Below are 23,970 nucleotides of genomic sequence, written 5' to 3'. Positions count from 1 at the left end.
GTGTGTGTGTGTGTGTGCGTGTGTGCGTGTGTGTGTGTGTGTGTGTGTGCGTGTGTGAGAGAGACAGAGAGAGAAGCAGGCTCTCGCAGACATCTTACAATGAGGAATGAAGCCATTAGTGAATGGAGGCCCCTGTGCTCAGAAGCCGCACACTGAACATTAATAATGCACTGCCAGGGAGTAGATGGGGCTTTGCTGACATTAGGCCTGCATTAAAGACTCGTTTGCTATTTCTATTAGAGACACACTGTATAAGGAAAGACCTGCCTTCTTATAATTTGACTGAAAAAATCTATGGTTTTTTTTCTACTCAACATAAATTGTAAGTTCCAACGGATTCATTTTATTTTTCTACATGGACATTGGTTATACATGTTTAATGACTAGGTCTAAAAAATGAAGGACTGTGAGATTAAACCACATTATAGAGATAGTAAAGAAGCTTTCAGTGTTTATATGGGGTGAATATTAAACAAAATGAGAAATTGTGCTATAAATGGGTATGTAAATGTGTAACCATTACACTGCCTCCACCACAATTGCCAGAGAGGATTGTTCCCTGATAGCTCCCAGTAGGTCATACTGTCACAGTTAAACTTGAATACTTTATGGAATACTTGGTGGATTATAACTCCGTGTTTTTTATGAAAAGTTTAGTGCTGAGTTTTTGGACCCCCAAAGGGCTTTGAAGATTAATTTTCTACACTAGTTCTGTGTAGTGATGCAAAAGCAGGACTTTACAGTCACATAGATTTTTACTTTACTTATTCAACTTTAATGATTTAGTTGAATGTTTTGAATAGAAATAACCTCCAATGTCCTCCAGTGGGGTAATTCACCACTAAAGTGAAACATGTAGACAAAAATAAAAACACAGAAAAACAGAAGTAGAAATAATAGGTTATGCTGTAAGGGCAAATTTACAGCACAAGAAAATAGTGTGCAGATATTAAAAATAATAAACTCCAGTTAATAGCGACTGAATAGGATAATTAAGAAAATGTACAAAATGCATATTTATGCATAAAAACAACAGATGATAAAAATTGCTATTTGTGCAGAGAACAAATGTCAGTTTGCTTATTTGCATGTTCAGCCAAAGGACAGTCCATCCTCCAAAGTTAAATGTCACTGAGCAGCTAACATGAACCAGAAAAACCCTTATTCTGTTCCCGAAAAGAAGAAAGATTTCATTGAAATCTATTCTGCCTGTACAGTTTGTACCGTTTTCCGTTAATGTGCTTCCTTTTCATATGGATTTCAAACATTGTAATCACGTGAAGTGCTCACACTCCAAAAACTGCCAAGAGATATTGTCGGACTGTATTATTCACATTATTACTCCCTAAAATTAGCAAATAAATTGTACATTTGCTGACAACTTAATCACTCCTGTCTCTTTGTTTGTGAGTTTGAAGCCTGAAATATTAAATATTAGGTTACAGGATCCTGGAATATCATCCACTTAGGTCAAGTTTGCTCTTGATTTATGTTCAGTTCTAATCTGTTTTATTAAGTATGGATTAATGGCTTGCAGTAAATCTTGACTGGCATTCTGGGCTTGATGTATTTACCCACTGAAACAACATAAGAGGGAGGATGATGATAAAAGCTTCATAAGCACAAATGGCAGATCATATATCACTGTAATTAAAGCTTCTCTTTGAGAAAGTAGAAATGAAACCCTGAAACGATAAAATAGCCCTGCTGTTTTATCCCACATTTCACAATACTGGTTAAAATCAGCTGTGTTCCTGGATTTGGTCTTTAAGTGAAATGAAGCTTCTGCGCAAATTCAATCTGGAAGGCTCTTTAGCCTCACCTGCCTCATCAATCAGCACATCCCTCTCTTCACCCTGGACCTATCAGGGTTGGATCAAGCCTCGCTTCAGCCAATCAGCGTTCGAGCTCCAGTTGAAAAGGACCTCCTGGCCACGGCCTCCTCCGCTTACCAGCTGCGATCAACCCACCTCCACCTTCTGCTCCCGGCTCTCAGGCCACATCCTTCTTCGACCACCACCACCATTACAGGCCCCGGGGGGATTACATTCCTATGCAGCATCAGGAATGTTTATCAAGCTTACCGAAGTTCCAGCTCGACATCCCCGGCCGGGGCCTGAACGCCAAAGGACGTTAATGTTTATTTGTCATTAAACTTTCTTTAATCACCTTCTTTCTGTCCGAGTCTCTCCAGATTGAAATACTTTAATAGACTAAAATTAAAGCTATCATGGGCTTTCTAACAACCAACAGATGAGTGGGAAGCATTGTTTTTATTCATGACCAGAGAAATGCAGTTCCAAAGTGTTTATTTTTTCTTTCTTTCTACAGCATCCAAGATTTATGTAGGGAGTGTGAAATGCCTCATTTATTTTGGCAAGAATGAACAGTGACTTATCTCCCAGACACTGGAAGATAATGAGGGTCGAACTGATGCAGATAGACAAATGATTATGTGTGAAAAGGCAGCAGAAGAGCCTCGCTCTGCAGACAGCATCAAAATTTGCTCGACTCTGACAACTTTACAAGACCTACAGGGCCTTGCACAAGTATTCAAACCCCTTTAACCACAAACTTTTTTTTTTTATATAGTTTTTGTATCAGCGCAGCTACTGTATGCCTAGATCGCTGTTACTGTCTCTTACTCTGCAGTTGTGGAGTCACCATGTCTGACACAGTTGGTGACAATAAAAACACAGTACATTAAATACATAAGCTAAATCATGGAAAATTTGTTCATACATTAAATGTTTTTAACCGTTTTATTGGCGACGTACAGAAAGGAGGAGCATGCTCTCATAGAATAGCAACCGGTGCAGTTAGCGAAAGGTTGCGCAATCCCAGGTGAGGCTCAGCTCGCTGCTGCCTCACCGGCTTCGCTTCTGAGCATTTGAATGGGAAAATGCGAAAATTCAGCGATTTGAGTTGTACTTTAACGGTTTCTCCCCTTTCTGCTAAGCACCGCACGAAATTAATAATATCTACATGTCTAAATTTGATTGAGATAACTGAATTATTCTGCAGCGGCGGCGCGGCTAAGCATAACATGTTAAAGAATAGTCTTTTTTCCCTCCAGCATTGTACGCATGCGCGAAATTTCCTTATGTAAACAATAACATGCAGGGGTCTAGATTTGTAAATCCGATTATAATTAAGTCGGTGCCTCCCCAGCTATGAACCTCACCGCACGTCACTGAACAGCATATATGACTCTAGCCATTGTAATAAGTTTAAAATATAGTTAGTAGTTATTTTGAACTTAAATCTAACAAATAGAATATTTTTTGATTGGTAGGTTGGTAAAGAAATCACACGGCAGTCACAGCAAAGACTAGCTTAAAGACGTGGACTTTGGGAATAATTTATAAAGAGTGGATTGATTAAATTATATGTAACCTGCTGCAGAATTGCATTGTGGGAAATTTTTGTGATATATGGCTTTTCATTCTTTTTAATTGTGTAACCTGATATGTTTTTTTTTAGATAAAAATATTTTCTATTTATTATTATTATTATTATTATTATTATTATTATTATTATTATTATTATTATTATTATGGAAGAAGCTTGTTCGCTTGCCTGTGTTGCTCTGTAATGAGGAACTACAATTGAAAACTACCCTTAACGGCTAACAGTGACATATTATTTTATGATATGCATGAAATAAATGAACAACAACAGAACAAAAACCTTTGCAATCAGTTTTATTGTGTTGCAATGACTTGGGTTTTCCCTCATTAGTCATTGTACAGACAAATGCATTGTTTCCTGTCGGTTATTGTTCCTTTCCAGCTTGTTGCAGGCAAACTGGGCTTTTTAAGCACAGGTTCACTTGGGATTAGCTTTACAACAGCTGTTTAGGTTGTGTGTTTGGTGTGTAACGTTCTTAGTTTAAGCATTCATGGTGATTGGTGACAAAGCAGAAGAGAGTTTAGCAAATCTTTGAACCAACCCTGGCAGATCCTGCTGACAGATCCAGTGTGAATTTGTTATTTTCTCAGAATTACAAACGTCAAGGAAGAAATAGAAAAACATATCTTACTTGGGGGGGCTATAGGGTTTATTTTTACTCTCTTAAATAAGAATTAATAGAACAATTGAATTAGATTTCTAAAATGAGTTTATCCTTGTAAAAATTTTGTTTCGGCTATCTGTAGTATTCACTAGAGATAGGAAGAATGTATTTGTGGATAGGTGTAAAACTAACACACATGTATTGAAAACAAGATATTTTTCCTTGAAAGTATGAAGTGAGTTATAGCTGGTATGTTGATTTTTATATGGGGAAAATTCTTACGCTTTGAAGGGATTTTAAAATAACCCGAAGGCATTCCTCATCAATATGTGTTTTATTTTGACTAGTTTTAGTGCCACAACTGATATCTCAAATTTAAGTACAAATTTAAGTATTCTTTTATAGTTAGTCATTTATAACAATCGATACCTTAAAATATAATTAAATAGTGATACACTTTTTGATAGCTTTATTTAAAAAATTTTTACTGGTACAAATGCTATATAACGAGGAGGAAGACGATTCTTTTTATTAAATCTTGTAACAGCTTGCCATAGTATTCCTCCACTTTAAATAAGGTACTAACGCCCCTCCTCAGTCAGCTGACGACGGTCCATGTTGCCAGGAAGTGCTTCATATTTCAGATCTCGCCGGAATATAAGGAGGAGCAGCTGATTAATACTACGCTGCTGGGACATCACACCGAGCGTTTCATGGTAAACTAAGAGCTGTGAGACATAAATGTAGCGATACAGAGGTGCTGGTCTGAGAGGACGGTTCTGGTGTGTTTTTGCTAGAACACAGATGCTAATGCTAGTAGTCTGGTTAGCTTAGCATTGAGCAGAGTTGTTTGGGTTTCGTTATTTGCTCTAATAACACGTTAGGCGAACACTTTTTGAAGCGTTGGTGTTTGGCAGTTGGAGTAACTGTGACTTTGTTTTAGTTTATCACGAAGTTAAAACAGCGGAAAGCTGTAATGTAGTCAGTTTATGTTTTTTTTTATGTAAAACAGAATGCATCTACAATTCGTATCTAATTATGCCTGTTTGGTAAATTGCTCGTTTTCTGTAGTCCTAGATCATATATTTTGTCAACGTAGAAAGTCTGTTTATGACGTCGGCTTTCCATAATTTTTACAACTGCACCTAATAGCACCTAGTCTATTTTAAACTGGCCACTCAGCTGTGTTTTTGCGAAGAAAAAAAAATCCAGTGTTTTTTGGTTGGATCAAGTTGAGTTAAAAATGTCCAACAATCGCTGTTATTATTTAGGAAAACAAGATTTAAAAATAGCTGCATGGTTAAACGTAATAAAGTTTATGTTGCTTCACTGTAGTAAGCCACAATAAATCACACATAGATTTAATCTGGAGATTTAAAATCCTAGGCTGCCATTCTATAATTGAGTAGTAAACATTTCACATTCTCAAATTTGTTTCATTCCACTTTCTGTTTGTTGCACTATGTCATTTCTCTAAGCAATACATAAAAAAAATAGTAAATGTGTCACATATAATCTCTAAACGTATTTTCTGATCGTTTCCCCAGGGTCAGCCATTGAGACATGGAGAACTACATCAGTGGTCGGCCGTGGGGGAAGCTAGTCAAAGTGGACTCCAATGAAACAGTTCTGCTTTTCACTAAGGAATGTACAGTTGGCAGAAAAAAAGGTAGGAAAGGTTTTTTTGTGTGTGTTTTTTTTTTCTTTTTTTTTTTTGGAATGGACTAAGACGTCTCTTTTTCTATTTCTAATTTGTATTAGAAACGGCTAGTGTTTATCCCAGCTTTCAGAACTGCTCTCACCGAGTTAAAGTCCCCATTAAGAGAAGACTGCCCTTTCTGCGCTGTAGACGTTTCTGTCGGTGTCTGGAGCCTTTATAACCTCCCCCTTGAAAACACAAAGCCTTCTTTAGTGCCCCAAACTTAGACAGCCCCTTGTGATGAGAACAAAAGATGTCTATTGACAACATGCCTGTAGAATATTAAGTAGTTTTTTTGGGGGGGTTTTTGTATGGGTTTCGCTTTAGAGCTGGTTAGGGCTATGTATCTCTCTGTGTGCTTTGTGGTTGAGAGATTATGGGAATCTACTTTTTCTTTTTTTGCTATGCAAAGCCATTGGGGTTTGCAAAGATTGCATAAATTAGCCAATGTCTGGGTAATAAGAGTCAAACACGTCATGGCAACTTAGTCTTTAGGTGCAAGGTGGGTTTGTTTTGACAGAATTGTTAACTATAGGTTTCTTTATCATTTATGATAAAAATAACAATTTGAAGCATAAAAAAGTAAATATTTAGTTTTGAATAAGAAAATTGTGTTTCCTAAAAACACTTTTTTTTTTTTTTTTTGACTTTTATGCTTTTTTTTCAGGCTGCTATCTGTCTTTTCCATCCAATAAACTTGTTTCCGGGGAGCACTGCAAGATAGTAAAAGATGAACAGTCAGGGCTGGTTTGGCTTGAAGACACGAGGTACTGTACCCCAAGAGTTTCAAATGAAATTCTACTGCCCGCAAAATGACTTGTTCTTTATTTGTTTTTTTACATTACACACATAAATAAAAATCTGAAAAGTGTGCATTTGCATTCAGGTTTGCCCTATATTTAGTGCCATCTACCATTTTATTAACTTCCTTATGCCATTAGTGCCATTCTGTAAAATTAGAACGTTTTGATAAAAAAAAAATCATAATTTCCCTCATGCCCATATAATTTTTGGTTTAAGTTTTTAACATTTCACTATGGAGGGGCAAAAGTGGCATGAGCCTCAGGTTAAACATAGTGCTCTATATAAAAAAAAAAATCGCAACAAAATATGTTTTTGAATGTAATGTGAAAAAATGTGGGCAGGAGGTTAAGCACCAGGGGTGTACATACTTTTGGAAGCCACCATAATTATATTTCCAGACTTTGCTTATGAGTTTTCCTTCATTTAAATAAGGCCTTATATTTCCTAAACTTTGTGGCTTCAAACAAAAAAAAACATCAAAAGACTTGGTAATATTTTATGCCTTCATATGAGTTTGATAACATTTTTTCAAAATGAGAGAAGATATGCATTGACTTGCTGCATCTCTGAACTGTTTTCTGCAGCACTAACGGCACAGTGATCAACTCGTCCAAAGTGGTCAGGAAGCAGACTCATGTGCTGCAGAACGGTGATGTCATCTACTTTGTGTACAGGAAGAGTGACCCCGATCAAAGTAAGCAGCTCAGAATCTGCTTATGCTCATTTATTTCTACAGGCCTTTAATAGAAAAGACTCACAGCACATCTTGTTACTCTCTAGACATCGCCTATGTTTACCACTCTTTAAACATGGAGGCTGCTGTTCCAGAAGACGGTTGCAGTGAGTAGCTGGATAACGTCCTACAAGCGGCTCGTTGTATTGCGAGTCTGTTTTGATAGTTTCCCATCTCCACATGCACACAGAGAGGCCAGCCTGCAGTCTTTTTCCGGTTCTGGCTTCAGAGATGGCCTTCTCTGTGGAACCCGTAATGCTCACAAGAGCTCCTTTGGATCCAACTCAGGAGGAGCCTCAGCCTTCCACCTCCACTTCCCACTTTTGTATTAAGAAACCCTCGTCTAAAGCCCCCGTTTCGTCAACTTCTTCTGCTTTGGGTACGTTGTGTTTTTTCTTTTGATCGATTGGTTGATTGATGCTTTTTTTCTTTCTTTCTTTTTTTTTATCAAGTAACTTTTGATGCGTGTTGGTCTTACCAGGCCAAGTTAAGGATGGAGCCTCAGCAGTAGACGAACACTCAGGCAATCAGGAGCCAGAATGCAAAAGGAGGAGAACAGATGATGGTCGGTTTCTCATTTTGTTTTTCTGTGCATCCGTTTGTCTCTTTTTTTTCTCCTCATGTCGTATCTGGAATGTTTTTGGAAGTGAAACCAGACAACTTGTAAAAAGTCAGGGTTAGCGGCAATTGATGACAAATGCAACTGTTTTTACAGACTCTGATTTGTGCTGAACATGTACCCTTTTTACAGATGCGACGGGATCAGCTAAGGGGGATGTTCTGCCTAACCCACCTGTGAAAGAGACTAAAACGGACAAGATGGAGGAGTCGCTGACATGCGTCATTTGCCAGGACCTGCTGCATGACTGCATCAGGTGAGAAGTCAGAAGAAAGGTCCTCAGCGACAGATGGACTCCAGATGGGGCTGGAGCACCTGCACTTTTCATCTGGACAAAAAAAAACAAAAAACGTGCCCTTCTGAAATGTCTTTATTTTTTATAATGTATTGCATGGAAGCCAAGAGAGGACTTGCAGCATATGCTTTTCTCTAGATAGGATTTTCTCTAGTTCATTTCCCGTTTTTTCTTTTTTTTTTTTGTTGAGAAAACAAGTCAATTTCTAATTTTCTCAACATAGTGAGTTACTTTATTGATGGGTTTTCTGGAGATAATGAGTTAATTGCTAATTTTAGCATCATAAAGAGTTCATTTGCCAATGTTTTTCTCGAGATAAACAAGTTAATTTCCTGATGTTTTTCTCGACATAAGGAGTTGATTGTGAGATGTTTGTTGTGTGTGTTAAACCTGATTGCTGTGGCTCGCATTTGAAGGATAACTTAATATTTCAAGAAAAACGTTGGGAAATTAACTTGATCTCAATCAAGATTATGCAGAGCCGTCCACTCTTGGCTTCCGTAGTATTGTGTGCGTGCGTGCGTGCGTGTGTGTGTGTGTGTGAGTGAGAGAGAGACCCAATGTAGCACTTTTTTAGATTTAATAACCCACGTTGCTTGTCCCCCAGGTTTTTGTAATTTTGCCCAACAAGACTTCATGTAATAAATCTCACACTGGCCAGGTAAAGGGGCCCTTTTTTCCCCATTTGAGCTCCTGTCCCTCAAAATGTCTGTGCACACCACTTGAGGTCCTTGATTGAAGTTTACATATTTTTTTAAATTTCTTTTTGGTCTGGCGTATCACTTGCGCTTAAATGTCAACGTTATATATTTGGCTCCATTGTTTTGTGCCTTCAGCTTACAGCCTTGCATGCATGTTTTCTGCGCCGCCTGCTACTCTGGCTGGATGGAGCGCTCGTCGCTGTGTCCCACCTGCCGCTGCCCCGTGGAGAGGATTTGTAAAAACCGCATTCTGAACGACCTGGTGGAGGCCTACCTCATCCAGCATCCAGGTTTGCACGCAAGCATCATGACATGTATTGGCACAAGAGCCTTGGGCTGGGCGATGTGGCTTAAAAATAAAACTTCTTTTCTCGGTTTCCAATTTTAAGCGATTTTTTATTTTTATTTTTTTCCTCATTTTTTAAAATATTACGAAGAACTTTTATTTTAGTTTTTATTTCAATCATCTCTTCTGTGAGTTGTACCACAGAATATTATTAGGGCTTGGCTACGAGAAATTTAGTTTTTCTGAGAAATTTCTGAGAAATTGGCTACGAGATTTCTTTAACAAAAGCTTTAACAAAAAAGCTTTTGTTAAATTATTTATCTAAATATCAAAATTATGTCAGCAGAACATTTATAAATTGCACATCAAGGTCTAATTAAAATATATTTAGTGCAATATTGAAGTCCAAATGCAGATGTGAATGTATCTTGTACATTTCCATGATGGTATAAAACAATCATCTTAAAACTCAGTCTGTGGTTCCTTTTCAAAATAGACTGAGTCATTTGCTCAATCTTCTCAAAGCTCTGCTGCTGATAATAAACTGATGCTGATGTGTTAAAAGATAAAGTCCTTATTCGTAAACTGATACCACATTGTAACTCAACACTCATTTAAATTTTTGATTTTTCATTTAGGAGTTCTCATAACTTGCTGCATTCCGCTAATACTGTGACATTTTTCTCATGTTACTAAAGCGTTATTCTTGTAATATTATGACTTTATTCTCGTCGTAGTAACAATAATAAAAATTAAAAAAACATAGCATGCCCTTATTGTTCCATTGTGGAGTTGATACGAATTTAAAGTCCACATAAATAGAAGCTGTAAAACGCACTTGTCAAATAAGATGGTCGGCCTTGGGTGACTCTAAAGTACGGAAAACCAAGGAGTGCATTGGTGGGGCGGGGGGAAGAAAAATAAAAAAATTTTTAAAATTACATTTTCAAAAATTGATTAATCTCCCAGCCCTACAAGACACCCAGATGTGCTAAGCTCAAGATTGTTTCTAAACCCAAAGCACACCTCTCTCTCTCTGTCTTACAGAGAAGAGTCGCAGTGAGGAAGACCTGAAGAGCATGAACAGCCAAAACAAGATCACTCAGGACATGTTGCAGCCCAAAGTGGAACGTTCCTTCTCTGAGGAGGAGGGCAGTTCAGATTACCTCTTTGAGCTGTCTGACAATGACAGCGACTCTTCAGACATTAGGTTAAAAAAAGACACCACTAAGCTAAACCAGACACGCATGTTTATTTCCTAAGTCTTTACTCACCTTTGCGATGCATTTCTTTCCCTGCAGTCAGCCCCTTCTGATGTGCAGGCAGTGTCCGGGCTACATGCGGGATATGGGCCAAGTTCTGTTTGCTTCGAGCTCAAACTATTGGCTCACAAGTCTCCCACCTGTCCAGCCTCCTCCCACACCTGAGTGTGGGCAGGGGACAGCAAGGCCAGCCGGAGAGCAGCCCTCCACGTCCTCCGAACGGCCCTCAGCTAACGGTGAGTCTAGATTAGACGCTGGCTGGTGTGTGACGTTCAGACTGTGAAAACTGAGTTAAAATATCACAATTTGTTCCCCACAACCCTAAAGATATTTATAATAATCTAATGATTTATATAAAGTGGGAATACAGCTGCTGTCATCACTGCTGGTGCTGAAATATTATTACAGGTGTAGCATATTTGTTATTTAGGATGAAATCCGGCTAATTTTTGTAGATTTCAAGTGTGTAATGTGTAAAATAATGTGACGGGCCAAACGGGACAGTTTGGTTCTTGATAACAATGACGGCCAAAACGGAAGAGGACAACTGAAAAAAAAAAGTATTTTAAAATTTAGGTGTACAAAAATTAGAAGCTTACAGCAATAGTGGTAGGTTTATTTAATTTGCATAAACTTGTTTTTTGTTTTACGTAATTTTTGTTGTAATTTTTTTTAGTTTTTGATTCTTGCTTCCAAATTTTACAGAATAACATTTTATTTAGGTCAAAACCAACAAATTATGATCCCAAACTTTTAAAAAAAGTAATATTTCAGTGGGATATTTAGCTGTAAGCTTATATAAACCAGTCTGTAACACATCTGAAGCTCTTCTTCTTGCCTCTGCTGCACAGCACCTCAGGAGTACTGCTGCCCCCCACAGGGCCGCCACCTCATCTGCACCTGCTGCCTCCAGCCGATGCCAGACCGGCGGGCCGAGCTCAACAACCAGCAGCAAGTTATCGCTCAGCAATGTGAGTTGTCCCGTCACCTGTTCGTCCCTCTTTGTACCTTTTTAAAAATAAATAAATAAAAATGTGTGCCTCATAACTGCACAGATGGTGATAAATGAAGCTTCATATGTTGCGTGTTGGCAGGTACGCTGTGCCAGAGTCCGTTCTGCCACATGTACTGGGGCTGCCAGAGGATTGGCTGCCATGGCTGCTTGGCTCCATTCAGTGGTGTGTGTCACAGCTGTTCATCATTTAACATATGTGTGGTTTAGTGATTTGATTAACTGCATTGTCTTTAGTTGAACACTAAGCTCCAACTTTCTCCGTTTCCATTAAAAACGCTTTGAGACCAGTGACTTTTTCACCTTTTTTTTTTTCAGAGCTTAATCTGACTGAAAAGTGTCTGGATGGCGTGCTGAACAACAACGCATATGAGTCAGAGGTTCTACAAGTAAGTAAACCCTTTATTATTTGTTTCTATTATTACTCTGCTCTTTTTGTTTTAAGTCAAAGTTGTTGGTGTGTTTGTTCTTTTTTTTTAAAGCATAATTTTTAAATGCAAATTTGTATGCACACCAAAGTGGAATAGAACTTCTGACTACATGATCTACTTTGAATTTGCATAAAGTCTGGATATGAAATCCACATATCAATGTAATATGATATTTGATGTATTGATTTTATATTTTCACCAGAACTACCTTTCTGCTAAGGGGAAGACATGGAAAGATCTGCTCCAGGAGTCTTTGCAGGGCTTACAGGAGGGAAAGTTTCTCCTGACAGGTGACTCCGCACATCAAAGTCCTTTAATTGCTGCTCATTGAATCTTTTTTTTTTTTTTTTCGATGCTTATGTGGTAGACTAACACGAGGTAGGGCAAAGTTGTGAAAATAAAAGAGAAAGTAAAATTAAGGAGGAAAAGGAACAACAGACTGGTCAAGCAACATAGCCATTAGAGCGACCTAGTCAAAGTAATGACGATGCACTAATTACAAATACATGCCACACTTTTCAGATATTGGTAACTTTATATTATGTGTTCAATTAACTATTATTTTAGTAATGGATTTATTCTGACGATTAGTTGATTATTCGGATAAAAAACATACAGATTTTTTTTTACCATTTTTTTATACAATATTATAAATACATTAAAAGATGCAAATAAGATTCAGCTCTTTTTATTGCCAAAAATGCAATCTGAAATCTGAAACAGGCGAAACTAATGGTATACCGCTGGAAGAGTTTAGGCTAAAACATATTTCCAGAAAAAGGGTGTTATTTTTATCTTTAATGCAAAATGTTTATTTGTACAGTTTTGGCTTAATAGCTGCTCTAAATGTGCTTTTTTTTTTTTTTTTTTGGTCCAAAACTACTTTTTTTTGAGTCTGTATACCCCAGTTAAAGATTAATCAGTCACTAAAATTAGTTGACAATTAAATAGATAAATTATTAATCGCTTCACCCCTGATTTATATTCTTTTTGTTTTTAAAATGACTGCTGCCCTGCGGTAGAACTAAGTGAATAATATGTTGGCATGTCGAATAAAATCCCAATAAGACACGTCGACGTTTGTGTAATAAGAAAACACAGACTAGTTCAAGAGTACGAATACTTCTTGTCTAAATTCACAAAATGCCCTTTTCAAGAACACGTTGGCGCTCTCGTTTTGATGATGATGATGAGTGCTGACCGTCTCGTTCAGATTGTCGCATCTCTGCGGACACGCTGCTGTGTTCCTGCTGCGGCCTGCGAGCCTTCAAGGAGCTGGCCTACAAGTACAGACAGAACATCCCTCCGTCTGAACTGCCAGGTCTGAACTTTGTAAAGCTGCGGATTTTCTTTTCTTGTACATTTCAAACACTTTCACTGCGTTCCAGTAACATTCGTTCATCCTCAGCTTCTGTGACATCTCGTCCCGACTGTTACTGGGGGCGTAACTGCCGCACGCAGGTGAAGGCGCATCACGCAGTGTAAGTCCCGTGTCGCTTGATGTCAGAATTTGGTGCATGTCTTATCCCTATACAACCACTAGAGGGAGACCTTGTATAAACTCGTTCTTTTTTTTTTGGTCTGAACACCAGGGGAAGATGTTTCTCTGTGGTTCTTGAATGCAAAGCTAATTCTTCCCTTCATCATTTCAGGAAATTCAACCACATATGTGAACAGACGCGTTTCAAGAGCTGAAGCAGCCGGACGTTCGATTCTTCTGCGTCAAATGCATGCAAAACACGATCTCGATGCGTTTCGCTCTGCCCACCGTAGACGACACGCCTTATGCAATTGCCTAATGCACATGTTAACAATCAGTGTCCATTTACAACAATGACCATGTTCTCCACAGATATTCAGGAGAACGGTATCTATGCACATTCAGATTATTCCCTTCAAGTGAAGGTCTTTTCACTCGTACAAGTTGCTGTTGCTCAGAATAAACACCCCGAAACAGCCGATATCTGGTAAAGGAATCATTTGTTTAGGTGGTGAAATGGTTAATGGTGTTTGTTAATGCTGCTGCCACCCTGGGCAACAAAAACTTCAATTTTGTTGTTGGATTAGAAGCTATTTGTGTATGGAAGGATATGTACGCATGCTAAACAAGTCGGGGTTTTTTCCTGTTTTTTTTATGAGAATTTTTGATCATTTTCCCAATATGTTACTGTTATTATTCAGGGATTTCCATTACTCATTACATCTAAGTAATCATGTAAAATATCTTTACTAAGTAAATTACAATAGTATTCATTTATTTCACTAATTCTACTTAAAAAGTGAAAGTCTTGGAAGATAAAGATTCATTACTCTGTTAGGTATTTCAGTGTTTTTTTGTGTTTTTTTTTTTTTTTTGATTAATTGCAGGTTGAAATGAACGAAAACCCATAAATTACTTGTGGGAAAAACGAAAATGTTTTGGTCGTTTGCAGTATTTTCTGATTTGATGTTATGCCAAACCCAATCACTCAGACTACCAGCAAAAATGCACTGACTGTTTTCATTGAAAGTAAGCCGCAAAAGATGATCGTTAAAAGAATCTGGAAAGTTGAGTGGAAGGAAAAAAAAAAGTGTGGCATATCTGAGTTTTCAAATTGAATTACCTTACTCTTCCAACGTATTCAGATGCTCCTATAAGGGTCACCAGAACAGGAGCAGCAAAATATTTTCAGTCTAAAACAGTCCATCACAATGCTATATGTTGCTAGCATTAACCGGTTAAGTATTACCTGCGTTTTTAGGCAAAAAAAAAAAACACACACTAAAACTCTGAACACATTGTGATCCAGTGTGATATCTGTACAGGATTTAGTTGTTGCCGTGTAGTAAGGGCTAATCTGTGTGATGAAATGCGTTGCTTCCTTCTGTAGAACTTCAGGGAAGAAAAGCGACGCGAAGTCGAGCAGCTGTAACTCTCGGCTGTGTTTACGGGAAACTCTTAGACGGATCAAGCCAATAAGAGACGCGGCATGCGCTCAGTTACTCGTATTGGTCTTACTTCTCATCAGAGCGTTGATCTCTGTTGATTTTTCTCTTATCACTCCTCAGGTACACAACACTTTTTATTTTGAAACTTTCTTTGCAAAGTGGGCAGAGGGGTGGTGGAAAGATGTGCACTGACATCCTCTTTAGACTATCAATGTCTCAGATTATTAGTGTAGTAACAACTGGACAAATCACACTTGGCTTCTAGCTTCTGTCTAGCTGATACTTCTATATAGTAGATTTAAAGTTTTTATATATATATTAAAACTCTAAACGTATCGGTAATTTTCCGTTTATTAGTGTGTTGAAAATGGTGATGGATGTAAAGAAGTAGAAAATGCTTAAAGCAGGCCTTTGAAAGGCCAAGTTTAATGTGGATTTCTTATTGATTTTCAAAATTTATGCAGATTTTTTTTTTCTTGGCCATGGACGATCTTTACTCAAGTTTCTCACAATTAGGAGAAAGTTCAAAACATTATTAAACATCCTAAGAGTCTGTGCTTGGTGTATTGAAAATAAATTGCCTACTATATCTGGGTTTTAAACGTACAGAAAGATTAATTCCACAATATAATGGAGATTTAAGCACAAACTTAATTCCTTTATAGTATAAGAAAGTTGTTAATTTCTGATGTACATGTAACTTTTATCATATTTAGTTTTATGTTGCCTGTTGAATCAATGAGGCAAAAAAAAAAAAAAAAAGTTGTTAAAGGGCACTTTCCTGTTTCTACCATTGTGTGTGTGTGGGGTTAAGGTCACTGTTTTCTGTATTTTAATTATTTTTGTATTTCATGCTGAGTCGAGGTATGCATTCTTTAGCAGCTCAGCCTCTCGGCACAAGCCTGATCTATTCCCCCCCGCAGACGAGTTTTAATTATTCGCTACAGGAGATCCGGCTGAGCTAACAACAATCCCAAGCCGCTCCAATCAGGAATTGGTATTAGCGGATTTTGAGGGGTGCTGTAATTTTTTGTTTCATTTTTTTTCTGCAAAAAAAAAATAGAAAAGTCCGGACAAAGGTGCTCAGGAGCAAATCAGCAGGTTTCATTCTACCTCATCACAATACATATGAAAGATGTTTGGATTCAAAAAGGACAAATGGAGAGAAGCTGCATGTGCTTCCTCTGTAAGGGGGGATGTAAATCTTTCTAAATGCCTGTAACACTTGGATGCATTGCACTATTTTAAGAATGAATCTAGATTATAATCAAGTTCTAGTTGAATCGTAGATCAGTAGGAAGGTGCAGGAGTTTGTCGTGGACTTTGAGAAAAGTACGTTTCGTGGTGTCAGCAGTACTGAAACTGTTTGAAATGCCTTTAGCTCTGACTTCTGATCATTTAAATATAATAAAATTGATATAGTTCAAAGGAAGTCTGGGTTGCCGTTTTTGTTCATGATTAAAATTTGTTTTGCAGCCAAACGAACTCGCATGTTTTTGATTTCTTTCTGCTTTATGATGTAAAAGTAAGATCGTTTGTATTGGGAATGTTGGAACAGGAACTCATTTGTCATGTTCTATCAATTTTATATCAAAAAAAGAACATGTATTTATAAACGGGATTTTCAGTAATATTCTAATTGATCAGAAATGATAAAACCTTCACGGGATGTTCACAATTTCGGTCAAAACATCCAAGAACTATTTTTTTGTGTTAAATTAAGAACACCAGATGTTAACAGTAGCATGTTTATTGAACCTGTACTTACATATAAACAACTAACGTTTAAGTGCTCTGTACTACATAACGGTCTCTATTCTCACTTTATATAGTATTCCAACTTCCCTTTTATAATCTGTTACCAGGAGAACGCGTACGCCGACGTGACAATGATATAAATGATTTATCTACGTCCTACATAATACTTGTGGGTAAAAAGCGACGATGACCACATGGAGAATCACAGGAAGAGGCAGGAAAATGCAGCGGCTGAAATACAGGAGCTAAAAGAAATGAAGAAACGCCGTTCAGGCTTTTAAAGTCAGTTCCTCTGGAAAATGAACAGCTTTTTCTTTGTCCAAGAGCTTTTTTTTTATATATGAACTGTTCACATATAAAAACTTATATATGAACAGTTTTTATATATGAACTGATGAGCCAGCGCAAAATCTTACCAAGTGTTTTTGGTTCGGTTTCTTGTAGTATTGCGTAATATCGGAGTACGCTTGAAACAAAACAAAGCTATCTGAAAAGAAGCTTTTCAGCTAGAAATAGCTGAAAATGTTTTAATTAATATTTGTGAAAAAGAACTAGCTTTAAGGAAAAAAAAGAAAAGAAAAAAATCGGCCAGTGGAACATTTTCCCATTTTATGTTACAATTTGGGGGGAAATTGATATAAAAGTTATAATATAAAACTGATAACTTTTTGTACTAACAGTTATAACTCCAGCTTTTTCCATCAATATTAAATTACTGACTTAAATAAAGTACCTCCTTCTTGCTCTAAAGTTAGTTTAGTCTTTTTGTTTCAAGTCTACTAAGACATTTGCACTGGAAACTGGACCAAACATACTTGGTGAGACTTTGTGTTTTTGCAGCGCAGAGTGGAGTTTGTAAAAGTTCATGTCAGAAAAAAAAAAAGTGTTTTTTTTTGTTGTTGTTTTCACAGTGCCACTAGTTCATAAATCCAGGTCTCGGTCAGCACAGTCTCGTCTCCTCGGCTACGGGTCACATGTGGTTTGTCACGGAGCACAGCCCCGTGGACAGACTCACGGACGGCTGGCCGTTCTTCAGCGTCCCCGACTCGCTGAACGCTCCCGAAGCGGCGCCGCCCGACACCTGACTCCCCCACGGCCTCCACTCCGGCCTGACCCTCTTGGGGCTGACGCCGCCCGCGGGCGGCCGTTTGCTCTCGTGCTTCGCCCTGACCGGTCCGTTCGTCCGCTCCAGGTGCTGAGTCGAGACCAGCGGCTGCCTGTCCTCCTCCTCGGAGATGGCGAACACTGGCACGCTGATGTGATCGCCCTCGCCTGGGAACTCCAGCCTCTTTCCGCTCTCGACGTGGCACTGAGCGGAAGAGGAGGAGGAAGAACAAGAGGAGGGTGAGGAAGAGGAGCCAGGACCGGTCTCCGAAGGGACGCGGCCTGGGGGGACGCCGCCCCCCTTGGGTGGATCTTTTGCTTCGGAGAGGAGGCCGAAACACGGCCCGGTGAAGCGAGAGCGGCGCAGGTTGCTGGTGGAGTTGAGGCGGCGCTGTCGCTGTGCGGGCTGCGTCAGGGGGTAGGAGGCGGTGCTGGTGGAGGAGTCGGAGGCGATGCTGGTGTTCGCCTGGGCCTCCAGGTGGGCGTCGGAGAACACCTTCCTGCTGTGGCTTTCTTTGCGGTCGGGAATCAAACCGGATGGCGTCTGAAATGAAACATTCGACGGGTTAGAAGATATTAAACCGGGTTCTCAGAATGTGAGTCGCTGTAAAGCACACGTGTCAAACTCAAATCCAGATCTTTCTGTATCCCTCTGGATTCTAGAGGGATGCAGAAATACAACCTTCAACAGTTGTGTGCTTAAATATTATTTTATCAATCAAACCAAAACGGCTTTTATCTGTGCACTGCCAAATTACATCAATCAGTCCCAAGTTTCTCGCAATTCCACGATAGCCAAAATTCACAGAAATATACTTTTTTGTGCTGATGCATCATTAAGTGTTTAATTTTCTGCAAGATGAGTCAAAACTTTGGGTTTAAGTGATGCTAGGGGTAATAAATACACTTAGCTACTGAAATCAAACAAATCTGGTGTTAATCGCCTGTGCTACGTTTGTGCTGCTGTGGAAACTTTTAATATCTTAAAAATGATAACAGCACAAACAAATTGCTGCACATTCTTAACATTAAATATTATTTAATTTAAATTAAATAAATTAGATAATATTCATCTCACAGTAGCATTGTCTCAAATGCAGACACTGCTATTTGTTAACATTTTAACAGTTTTTTTAGTGGGTTTTATCAAACCATTTGAGCTCTACCGGCCCTTTAAGAACATCCATGATCATGATACGGCCCAAAGTGAAACTTATTCTGCAGCGCTGCAGTAAAGAGCCGAGTACTGACGTTGTCCACCAGCTTCGTGAAGGGGCTGGTGGAGTTCCAGCTGCACCACTTCTTGTGAAGCTGCGGCAGAGGAGGCAGGAAGTCCTGGAAGGTGCGTACGCTCCACGCTCTCGGCCGCGAGCAGACGCTTTCTTTAAGGGACCTGGCCCCGGCCGGCGACGTGCTGGGGTCCGCTGAGGGCCAGTCGCACGAAGGACCGGGGCCGGTGTCACTGTGTCGCAGGAACCTCTCCCGCTGCTAAGAAACACACAAGTCTTTCATGTAAGACATGGATATGAATGAATCCAAACAACAACAACATATTAGTCCACATTATGTAACTTTCACGTTTTATCATGTTGCAGTCGTCAACTTTAACGCATCCTATTAAATTTTATGTTATGAATCAACAGAAAGCAGATGATAGTAATGGAGTAGTAGAAAAAAGAGAGACATGATTTTAAGCCTTAAATGCTGTGTGCAATTTAGTGACACTTTTTCATGACACTGCATTATAATATGTTGCCTTTCATTGTTCATCTAAGTTAATTTTCTTTTTTCTTCCAAATCTCACAATTAAAAAAAGAGTATATATATATAAACATATCGTCTACTTTTTTTTTCTCCATTTATTTATTCTACACTTTTTCTTGGTTGCTTTTTCTGAACTTGGCTGCATGGATTCATGGATACCAAACAAAAGCAAGAAAGGAAGGAAGAAGCTATGTGGCAAATAAATGAGCAGAGGTTAAAAGACAAGAGTTGCCCAAAGACTGTAAACAAACAAATTAGAAATAAGGTTCAACAGACAACATAAATAGCTTCCATATCAGAGGCGGCCTTATTCTTAAGCACTCAACTGGAGCAGCAAGGTCACTGACCTGCAACGGGCCGGACAGACCATCAACAAATCAAGCACGCATCTCTGCTAGAGGAACAACCGATGGTCTTCGCTAAGGACGTACAATCTGTGAATTTAACTTTCAAACCATCGCCTGGAGAACTGAATTAGACTGAGATAAGCCGGTTTTTTTACTGTTATCATTCTCTGCTATCAAACGACGGTCAGAAACGGTTTGGAATATAAAGAACTGACAGTCTGTTATTTCAGACGGAAGACAGCTTTACACCTGAATGCCTCCCAATGCATTTACGGTAGTTGTGTGCGATGCATTAGCAAAAGCAAAGGGTGCTGATTAGCTGAGCTCACTAACTGTGTGCATGTCTCTTAGAATCCTCATCATTTTTTATTGAGAGTCAATTAAAAAAATAAAAACGCTGTCAGGAGAAAAGATGGGAATTTTGGAATGATTTCAGTTTTATCTGGAGGAAAACTGCACTGCAAAAAAATAAAATAAAATCTTACCAACTGCTTGTGGTTCAGGTTTCTAGTGCAAATGTCTTAGTACACACGAAATAAGACAAAAACTAACTTACAAGTAACTTTTCCGCAAGACAGAGGAGCTCGTTTCAAGTCAATAATTTCTTAATAACGATGGGAAAAGTACATTTTCCTTCAATATTGCCAGATTATTTCACATAATTGAAATATTCTTATAAGATTTTGTTTTTTGCAGAAGGGTAAACATACACATGGAAACCAGCAGTCCAGGATGAATGCTGGACCTTAAAATACCTGTTCAAAATTTAATACCAGCAAACTTAAACAAACTGAAGCAACACTGTAAAGAAATATGGCGATTGTACCAAGAGCAGGACGAATAGTCATAAAGATATAAAAAAACAACAACATACTTTAGCTCATAAGTAATGATGTAGTAGAATGTGGAGGGCTTACATTTTCATTTATATGATTTCAAAGCATTTCATAATGTCCTGATATGCAAAACCCCTGAGATTAAATCAAATTGGTCGTTGCGGCGTTTTGGCGCACGTTACATGTATTTTTCCTGCAGCGGCAAAATCCAGTCAGCAAATTAGTGCAAAAGTTACTTCATCAATTTTGATCAGCCAGTTAGTTGCCCGTCGATCAGCACAGGACGGAGGCTTTAGTTGTTCCAGAGAGAACTAATCCTTCCCGCAGAGTCTGTAGCGGCTAGCTTTGTCTAGACTAGAATTAGCGCGGGGCTTTAATTAAAACGTCCTTTTGCCCGGTAAAGCCCCGCAAACACAATGGCAACTTTACATTTGACACGAGGCAAGAGATCAGCAACTCCAGTCAATCAGAGATCGAGCTGGAAACATTTCAGGAGGAGGTGGGAGGCGGAGAGGGTGAGAGTTGCTCGGAAGAAAGCTCGGCGCGCACACACACACACACACACACACACACACACACACACACACACACACACACCTTCACACACATTAGTAGAACCTGTCGAACGTTCAGGCAGCGAGTAACAAACCGTTTAGAGCCGGAAAGCTCGGCTTTTCAGCCAGAATGCTGTCGAAACTTGTTTGTTTTTTTTCTTTTCTTTTTACAGCAGGAAAAATGTCAAATCAAAGCCGAAGCATTTAAAACACGACAGTTAATGATGCTTGCACGAACATCTACCTTCCACCCAACGTCCATCCCCACTAATTATTTCTGCAATGCGTCGTTCTCATGTAACATTTACCAAACATTACTTACAAGGTTTTCTGAATCGAGGACACACACAGGCAGACCACACACTGTGTGTCAAAGCGTGCAGCGGCACAACACAGCAACGCACGCACGCGCGCGCGCGCGAACACACACACACACGCGCACACACACACGCACACTTTGAGCTGGGAATCTGGCTCTGATGATAATACTCCATTAGCCTAGGCTGCAGAAAAGCCTGCCAGTCCTTCAAAAAGCTGCCAGAGTTGTTTTATGCCAACTCTTATTCCAAAAGAGCACAAAAGAGAGCAAAAAAAAGAAAGAAAAAAAATCGCCTGCTTCCTCAAAACTCCTCCTCCTCTTTTAATTATCCTCATTTCCCATTCATGTCCTCATAGCTGACATAGTTTTAGTACCTTGCGTCCGTCAGAATAATCGTATCAGTCTGATTGGGAACATTAGGTCAGTTCAGAAAAAAAAAAAGAAAAAGCCAACGCTCTGCCACCTCCGATGTTCATTTGTACTGGGAACTTTTCCACATTAGCGGGTCGAAACACAGAACTGAGGGGTCCGACACTGCGATTACATAAACGTTTTTTGCTCTCGTCCCTACAGCATCGCGTTTGGGCAGAGACCTTTGAACCAGCGTGCAAAGTGAGGCAGCACTGTGAGGAATTCACAGCCGTATCACACCCCTGGTTAGCGGATAGCATTCAGCGCCATTCTCGTCATTTCACATCGGAGAACCAATGTTAGCGCGCTGGTGCTACGAGAGGAACGGAGTCAGGAGCTCAGGAAGAGCTCTGGGGTTTTGTTCTCCTACACTGGCAACAAAAGTCAAGGGGGAAAAAAAATCTCTTTTTATTGCTTTAAGCTAACTGAAGTTAGCTTAAAGTCTCACTGAAGTTAGCTTAAAGCAACATGTGCTACGAGTCCATGTAGATTGCCTGTCATTTTCAGTGCAGCACATTACTGTAAACATTTTTCAAGTGTGGATACAAGCTTAAAAAATTTTATTCTCACCCCTCATACTGTATGTTTGTCATATTTCCCGTGAGCCACTCGAATTTCAGGATGACGGTCATTTTTCAAAATGGCCGCCGTTTTTCAGCTTTTTAAAATTAGCCATTGTCATAAAATGTTACCCGTTTTCATGACTTGAATACATTTTATGCCGCATCATATACTTTCGACTTTGGTCATCCTGTTGATACAACTTTAAAATAATAATACACAGCAAATCAGAAAAACAGATATTTACTGGCAGCTGCTAAAACATTATTGATGTAAATGTAGTGAAAAAAAAGGCTGGGTACTAATCTGTCACAAATTTCAGGACTTTTTCTCCCCTCATTGTGGAAAAGAAAAAACGTATAAATTTTGCTTTCACTTCACAACTGTAGACAAGTTACCGTTTGCATCTTCAAATTTCGCGCATGCGCACAACACGGGAGGGCCAAAAGACTATTCTTTTATTTCCTATCCACAGCTGCTCTGCCTTGGTAGAACAATTTTGTTAATTAGTGATGTCTGAACACAGCGGTGGTTCATTAGCCAATTTAAACAGCTGCTCTACTGATGATCTGTCAGAGAGTTGGTGTTTTTTTATTTTACTGAACTGAAACACGCCAAATTCCACAGTACATCTACATGTTGTGCTAAACTACAAGGAAGTAGTTTAACATAGCTAAACTACTTCCCTGTCCCTCACTATTTTTAATTAAAACTTTTTGCTGACCTGTTAAATGTGATACCCTTGGACCTTGTTATCTAGTTGTCATAGTGTTGACAATTAAAACCAATGGTAGTCATTATAGTATTTTGCACTCCAGCAGAGAGTTATAGGGCGGGGTCTTGCACACTACTTTGTGTCAGTCTATCAAATAACCCCCCACCCCTCAAAACACATTGACATCTGTGACTGTGGGACAAGTTATGGAAAGTCTTTCGTAAGATACAGCAGGCATTACTGTTAACATCCAACAGATTCTTACAGCATGAGGGTAGAAGGGCAGCCGGCTTGGGCAAGCAGCTGGTGATACGATGAAAACCTCATCTGCACCGAGATCAAGTTCAGTCAGACCACTGCAGGAGAGCTCCACATCTGCAGTCTGGGGCGCATCGCCTTCAGCAGCGACTGCAGAAAGACAGAAAGAGAAACTATTAGACAACATAGCAGGGGCTTTGTGTCCACACAGACACACTTTCACAGCTAGGAGGAAGCTTGCGAGCTGCAGCAGCGGCTCTATGTAAAATGCTCTGCAACATGCATCAACCCAGAAGAGCTGTGTGGCTCGTCACCAAAGAAAATGGCATTTAAAACAAAGTAGGAAGCTTATGAAGATGGAAAACAGCCTTTTTTGTCAGTTGTTTCTGAACAATATTAACTGGAACCACAATGGCGTATGTAATGAGCCAAATTCTCAATATGTTCTAGTAAAAGAGAGTGATCATGCTAGCATTAGTACGCTAAGGAAGCCGGTCCCGACTCGGAGGCCGGTCCCGACTCGGAGGCCGGTCCCGACTCGGAGGCAGGTCCCGACTC

At 39.3% G+C, this 23,970-nt stretch overlaps 3 protein-coding genes across 5 annotated transcripts in view; 1 reads left to right on the top strand and 2 right to left on the bottom strand.

The window, feature by feature from the left end:
- Positions 1 to 23,970, bottom strand: part of galnt9 (polypeptide N-acetylgalactosaminyltransferase 9) — a 1,026,805-nt gene that overhangs the window by 642,007 nt on the left and 360,828 nt on the right. The window lies entirely within an intron of this gene.
- On the top strand, positions 4,588 to 13,818 carry chfr (checkpoint with forkhead and ring finger domains, E3 ubiquitin protein ligase). The gene is made up of 18 exons (XM_008417614.2): positions 4,588 to 4,731; positions 5,563 to 5,684; positions 6,382 to 6,481; positions 7,103 to 7,212; positions 7,299 to 7,358; positions 7,442 to 7,630; positions 7,733 to 7,816; positions 8,003 to 8,126; positions 9,002 to 9,156; positions 10,200 to 10,362; positions 10,454 to 10,650; positions 11,266 to 11,385; positions 11,509 to 11,592; positions 11,745 to 11,815; positions 12,060 to 12,147; positions 13,071 to 13,178; positions 13,266 to 13,338; positions 13,510 to 13,818. Exons 2-18 carry the CDS (start codon positions 5,579 to 5,581, stop codon positions 13,550 to 13,552), a joined length of 1,875 nt encoding a protein of 624 aa, XP_008415836.1. The 5' UTR covers positions 4,588 to 4,731; positions 5,563 to 5,578; the 3' UTR covers positions 13,553 to 13,818.
- The window catches only part of LOC103469731 (uncharacterized), a 35,751-nt gene continuing 25,977 nt past the window's right edge, over positions 14,197 to 23,970 (bottom strand). For 2 of the 3 annotated variants that reach the window (XM_008417615.2, XM_017306597.1), the window contains exons 5-7: positions 23,420 to 23,562; positions 18,899 to 19,135; positions 14,197 to 18,191 (exon numbers count right to left, since the gene is read on the bottom strand). In XM_008417615.2, coding sequence (XP_008415837.1) covers positions 17,514 to 18,191; positions 18,899 to 19,135; positions 23,420 to 23,562 — 1,058 coding nt within the window. In that variant the 3' untranslated portion in view covers positions 14,197 to 17,513. The remainder of the gene's footprint in view (positions 18,192 to 18,898; positions 19,136 to 23,419; positions 23,563 to 23,970) is intronic. The other variant, XM_008417616.2, reaches the window with a different exon arrangement.

This window comes from Poecilia reticulata, linkage group LG9 (genome assembly GCF_000633615.1).
Source record: "Poecilia reticulata strain Guanapo linkage group LG9, Guppy_female_1.0+MT, whole genome shotgun sequence".
Taxonomy (NCBI): domain Eukaryota; kingdom Metazoa; phylum Chordata; class Actinopteri; order Cyprinodontiformes; family Poeciliidae; genus Poecilia; species Poecilia reticulata.
Note: the sequence above shows the minus strand (reverse complement) of the source record. Positions and strands in the feature narration are given on the sequence as shown.

What these genes read in the sequence shown, in the direction of transcription:
- chfr (XM_008417614.2), top strand. Translation starts at nt 5,579, where the DNA reads ATGGAGAACTACATCAGTGGTCGGCCGTGGGGGAAGCTAGTCAAAGTG. An exon ending in CTGCTGCATGACTGCATCAG is followed by an intron (nt 8,127 to 9,001) that starts GTGAGAAGTCAG and finishes TTGTGCCTTCAG; the next exon opens with CTTACAGCCTTGCATGCATG. An exon ending in GGGAAAGTTTCTCCTGACAG is followed by an intron (nt 12,148 to 13,070) that starts GTGACTCCGCAC and finishes CGTCTCGTTCAG; the next exon opens with ATTGTCGCATCTCTGCGGAC.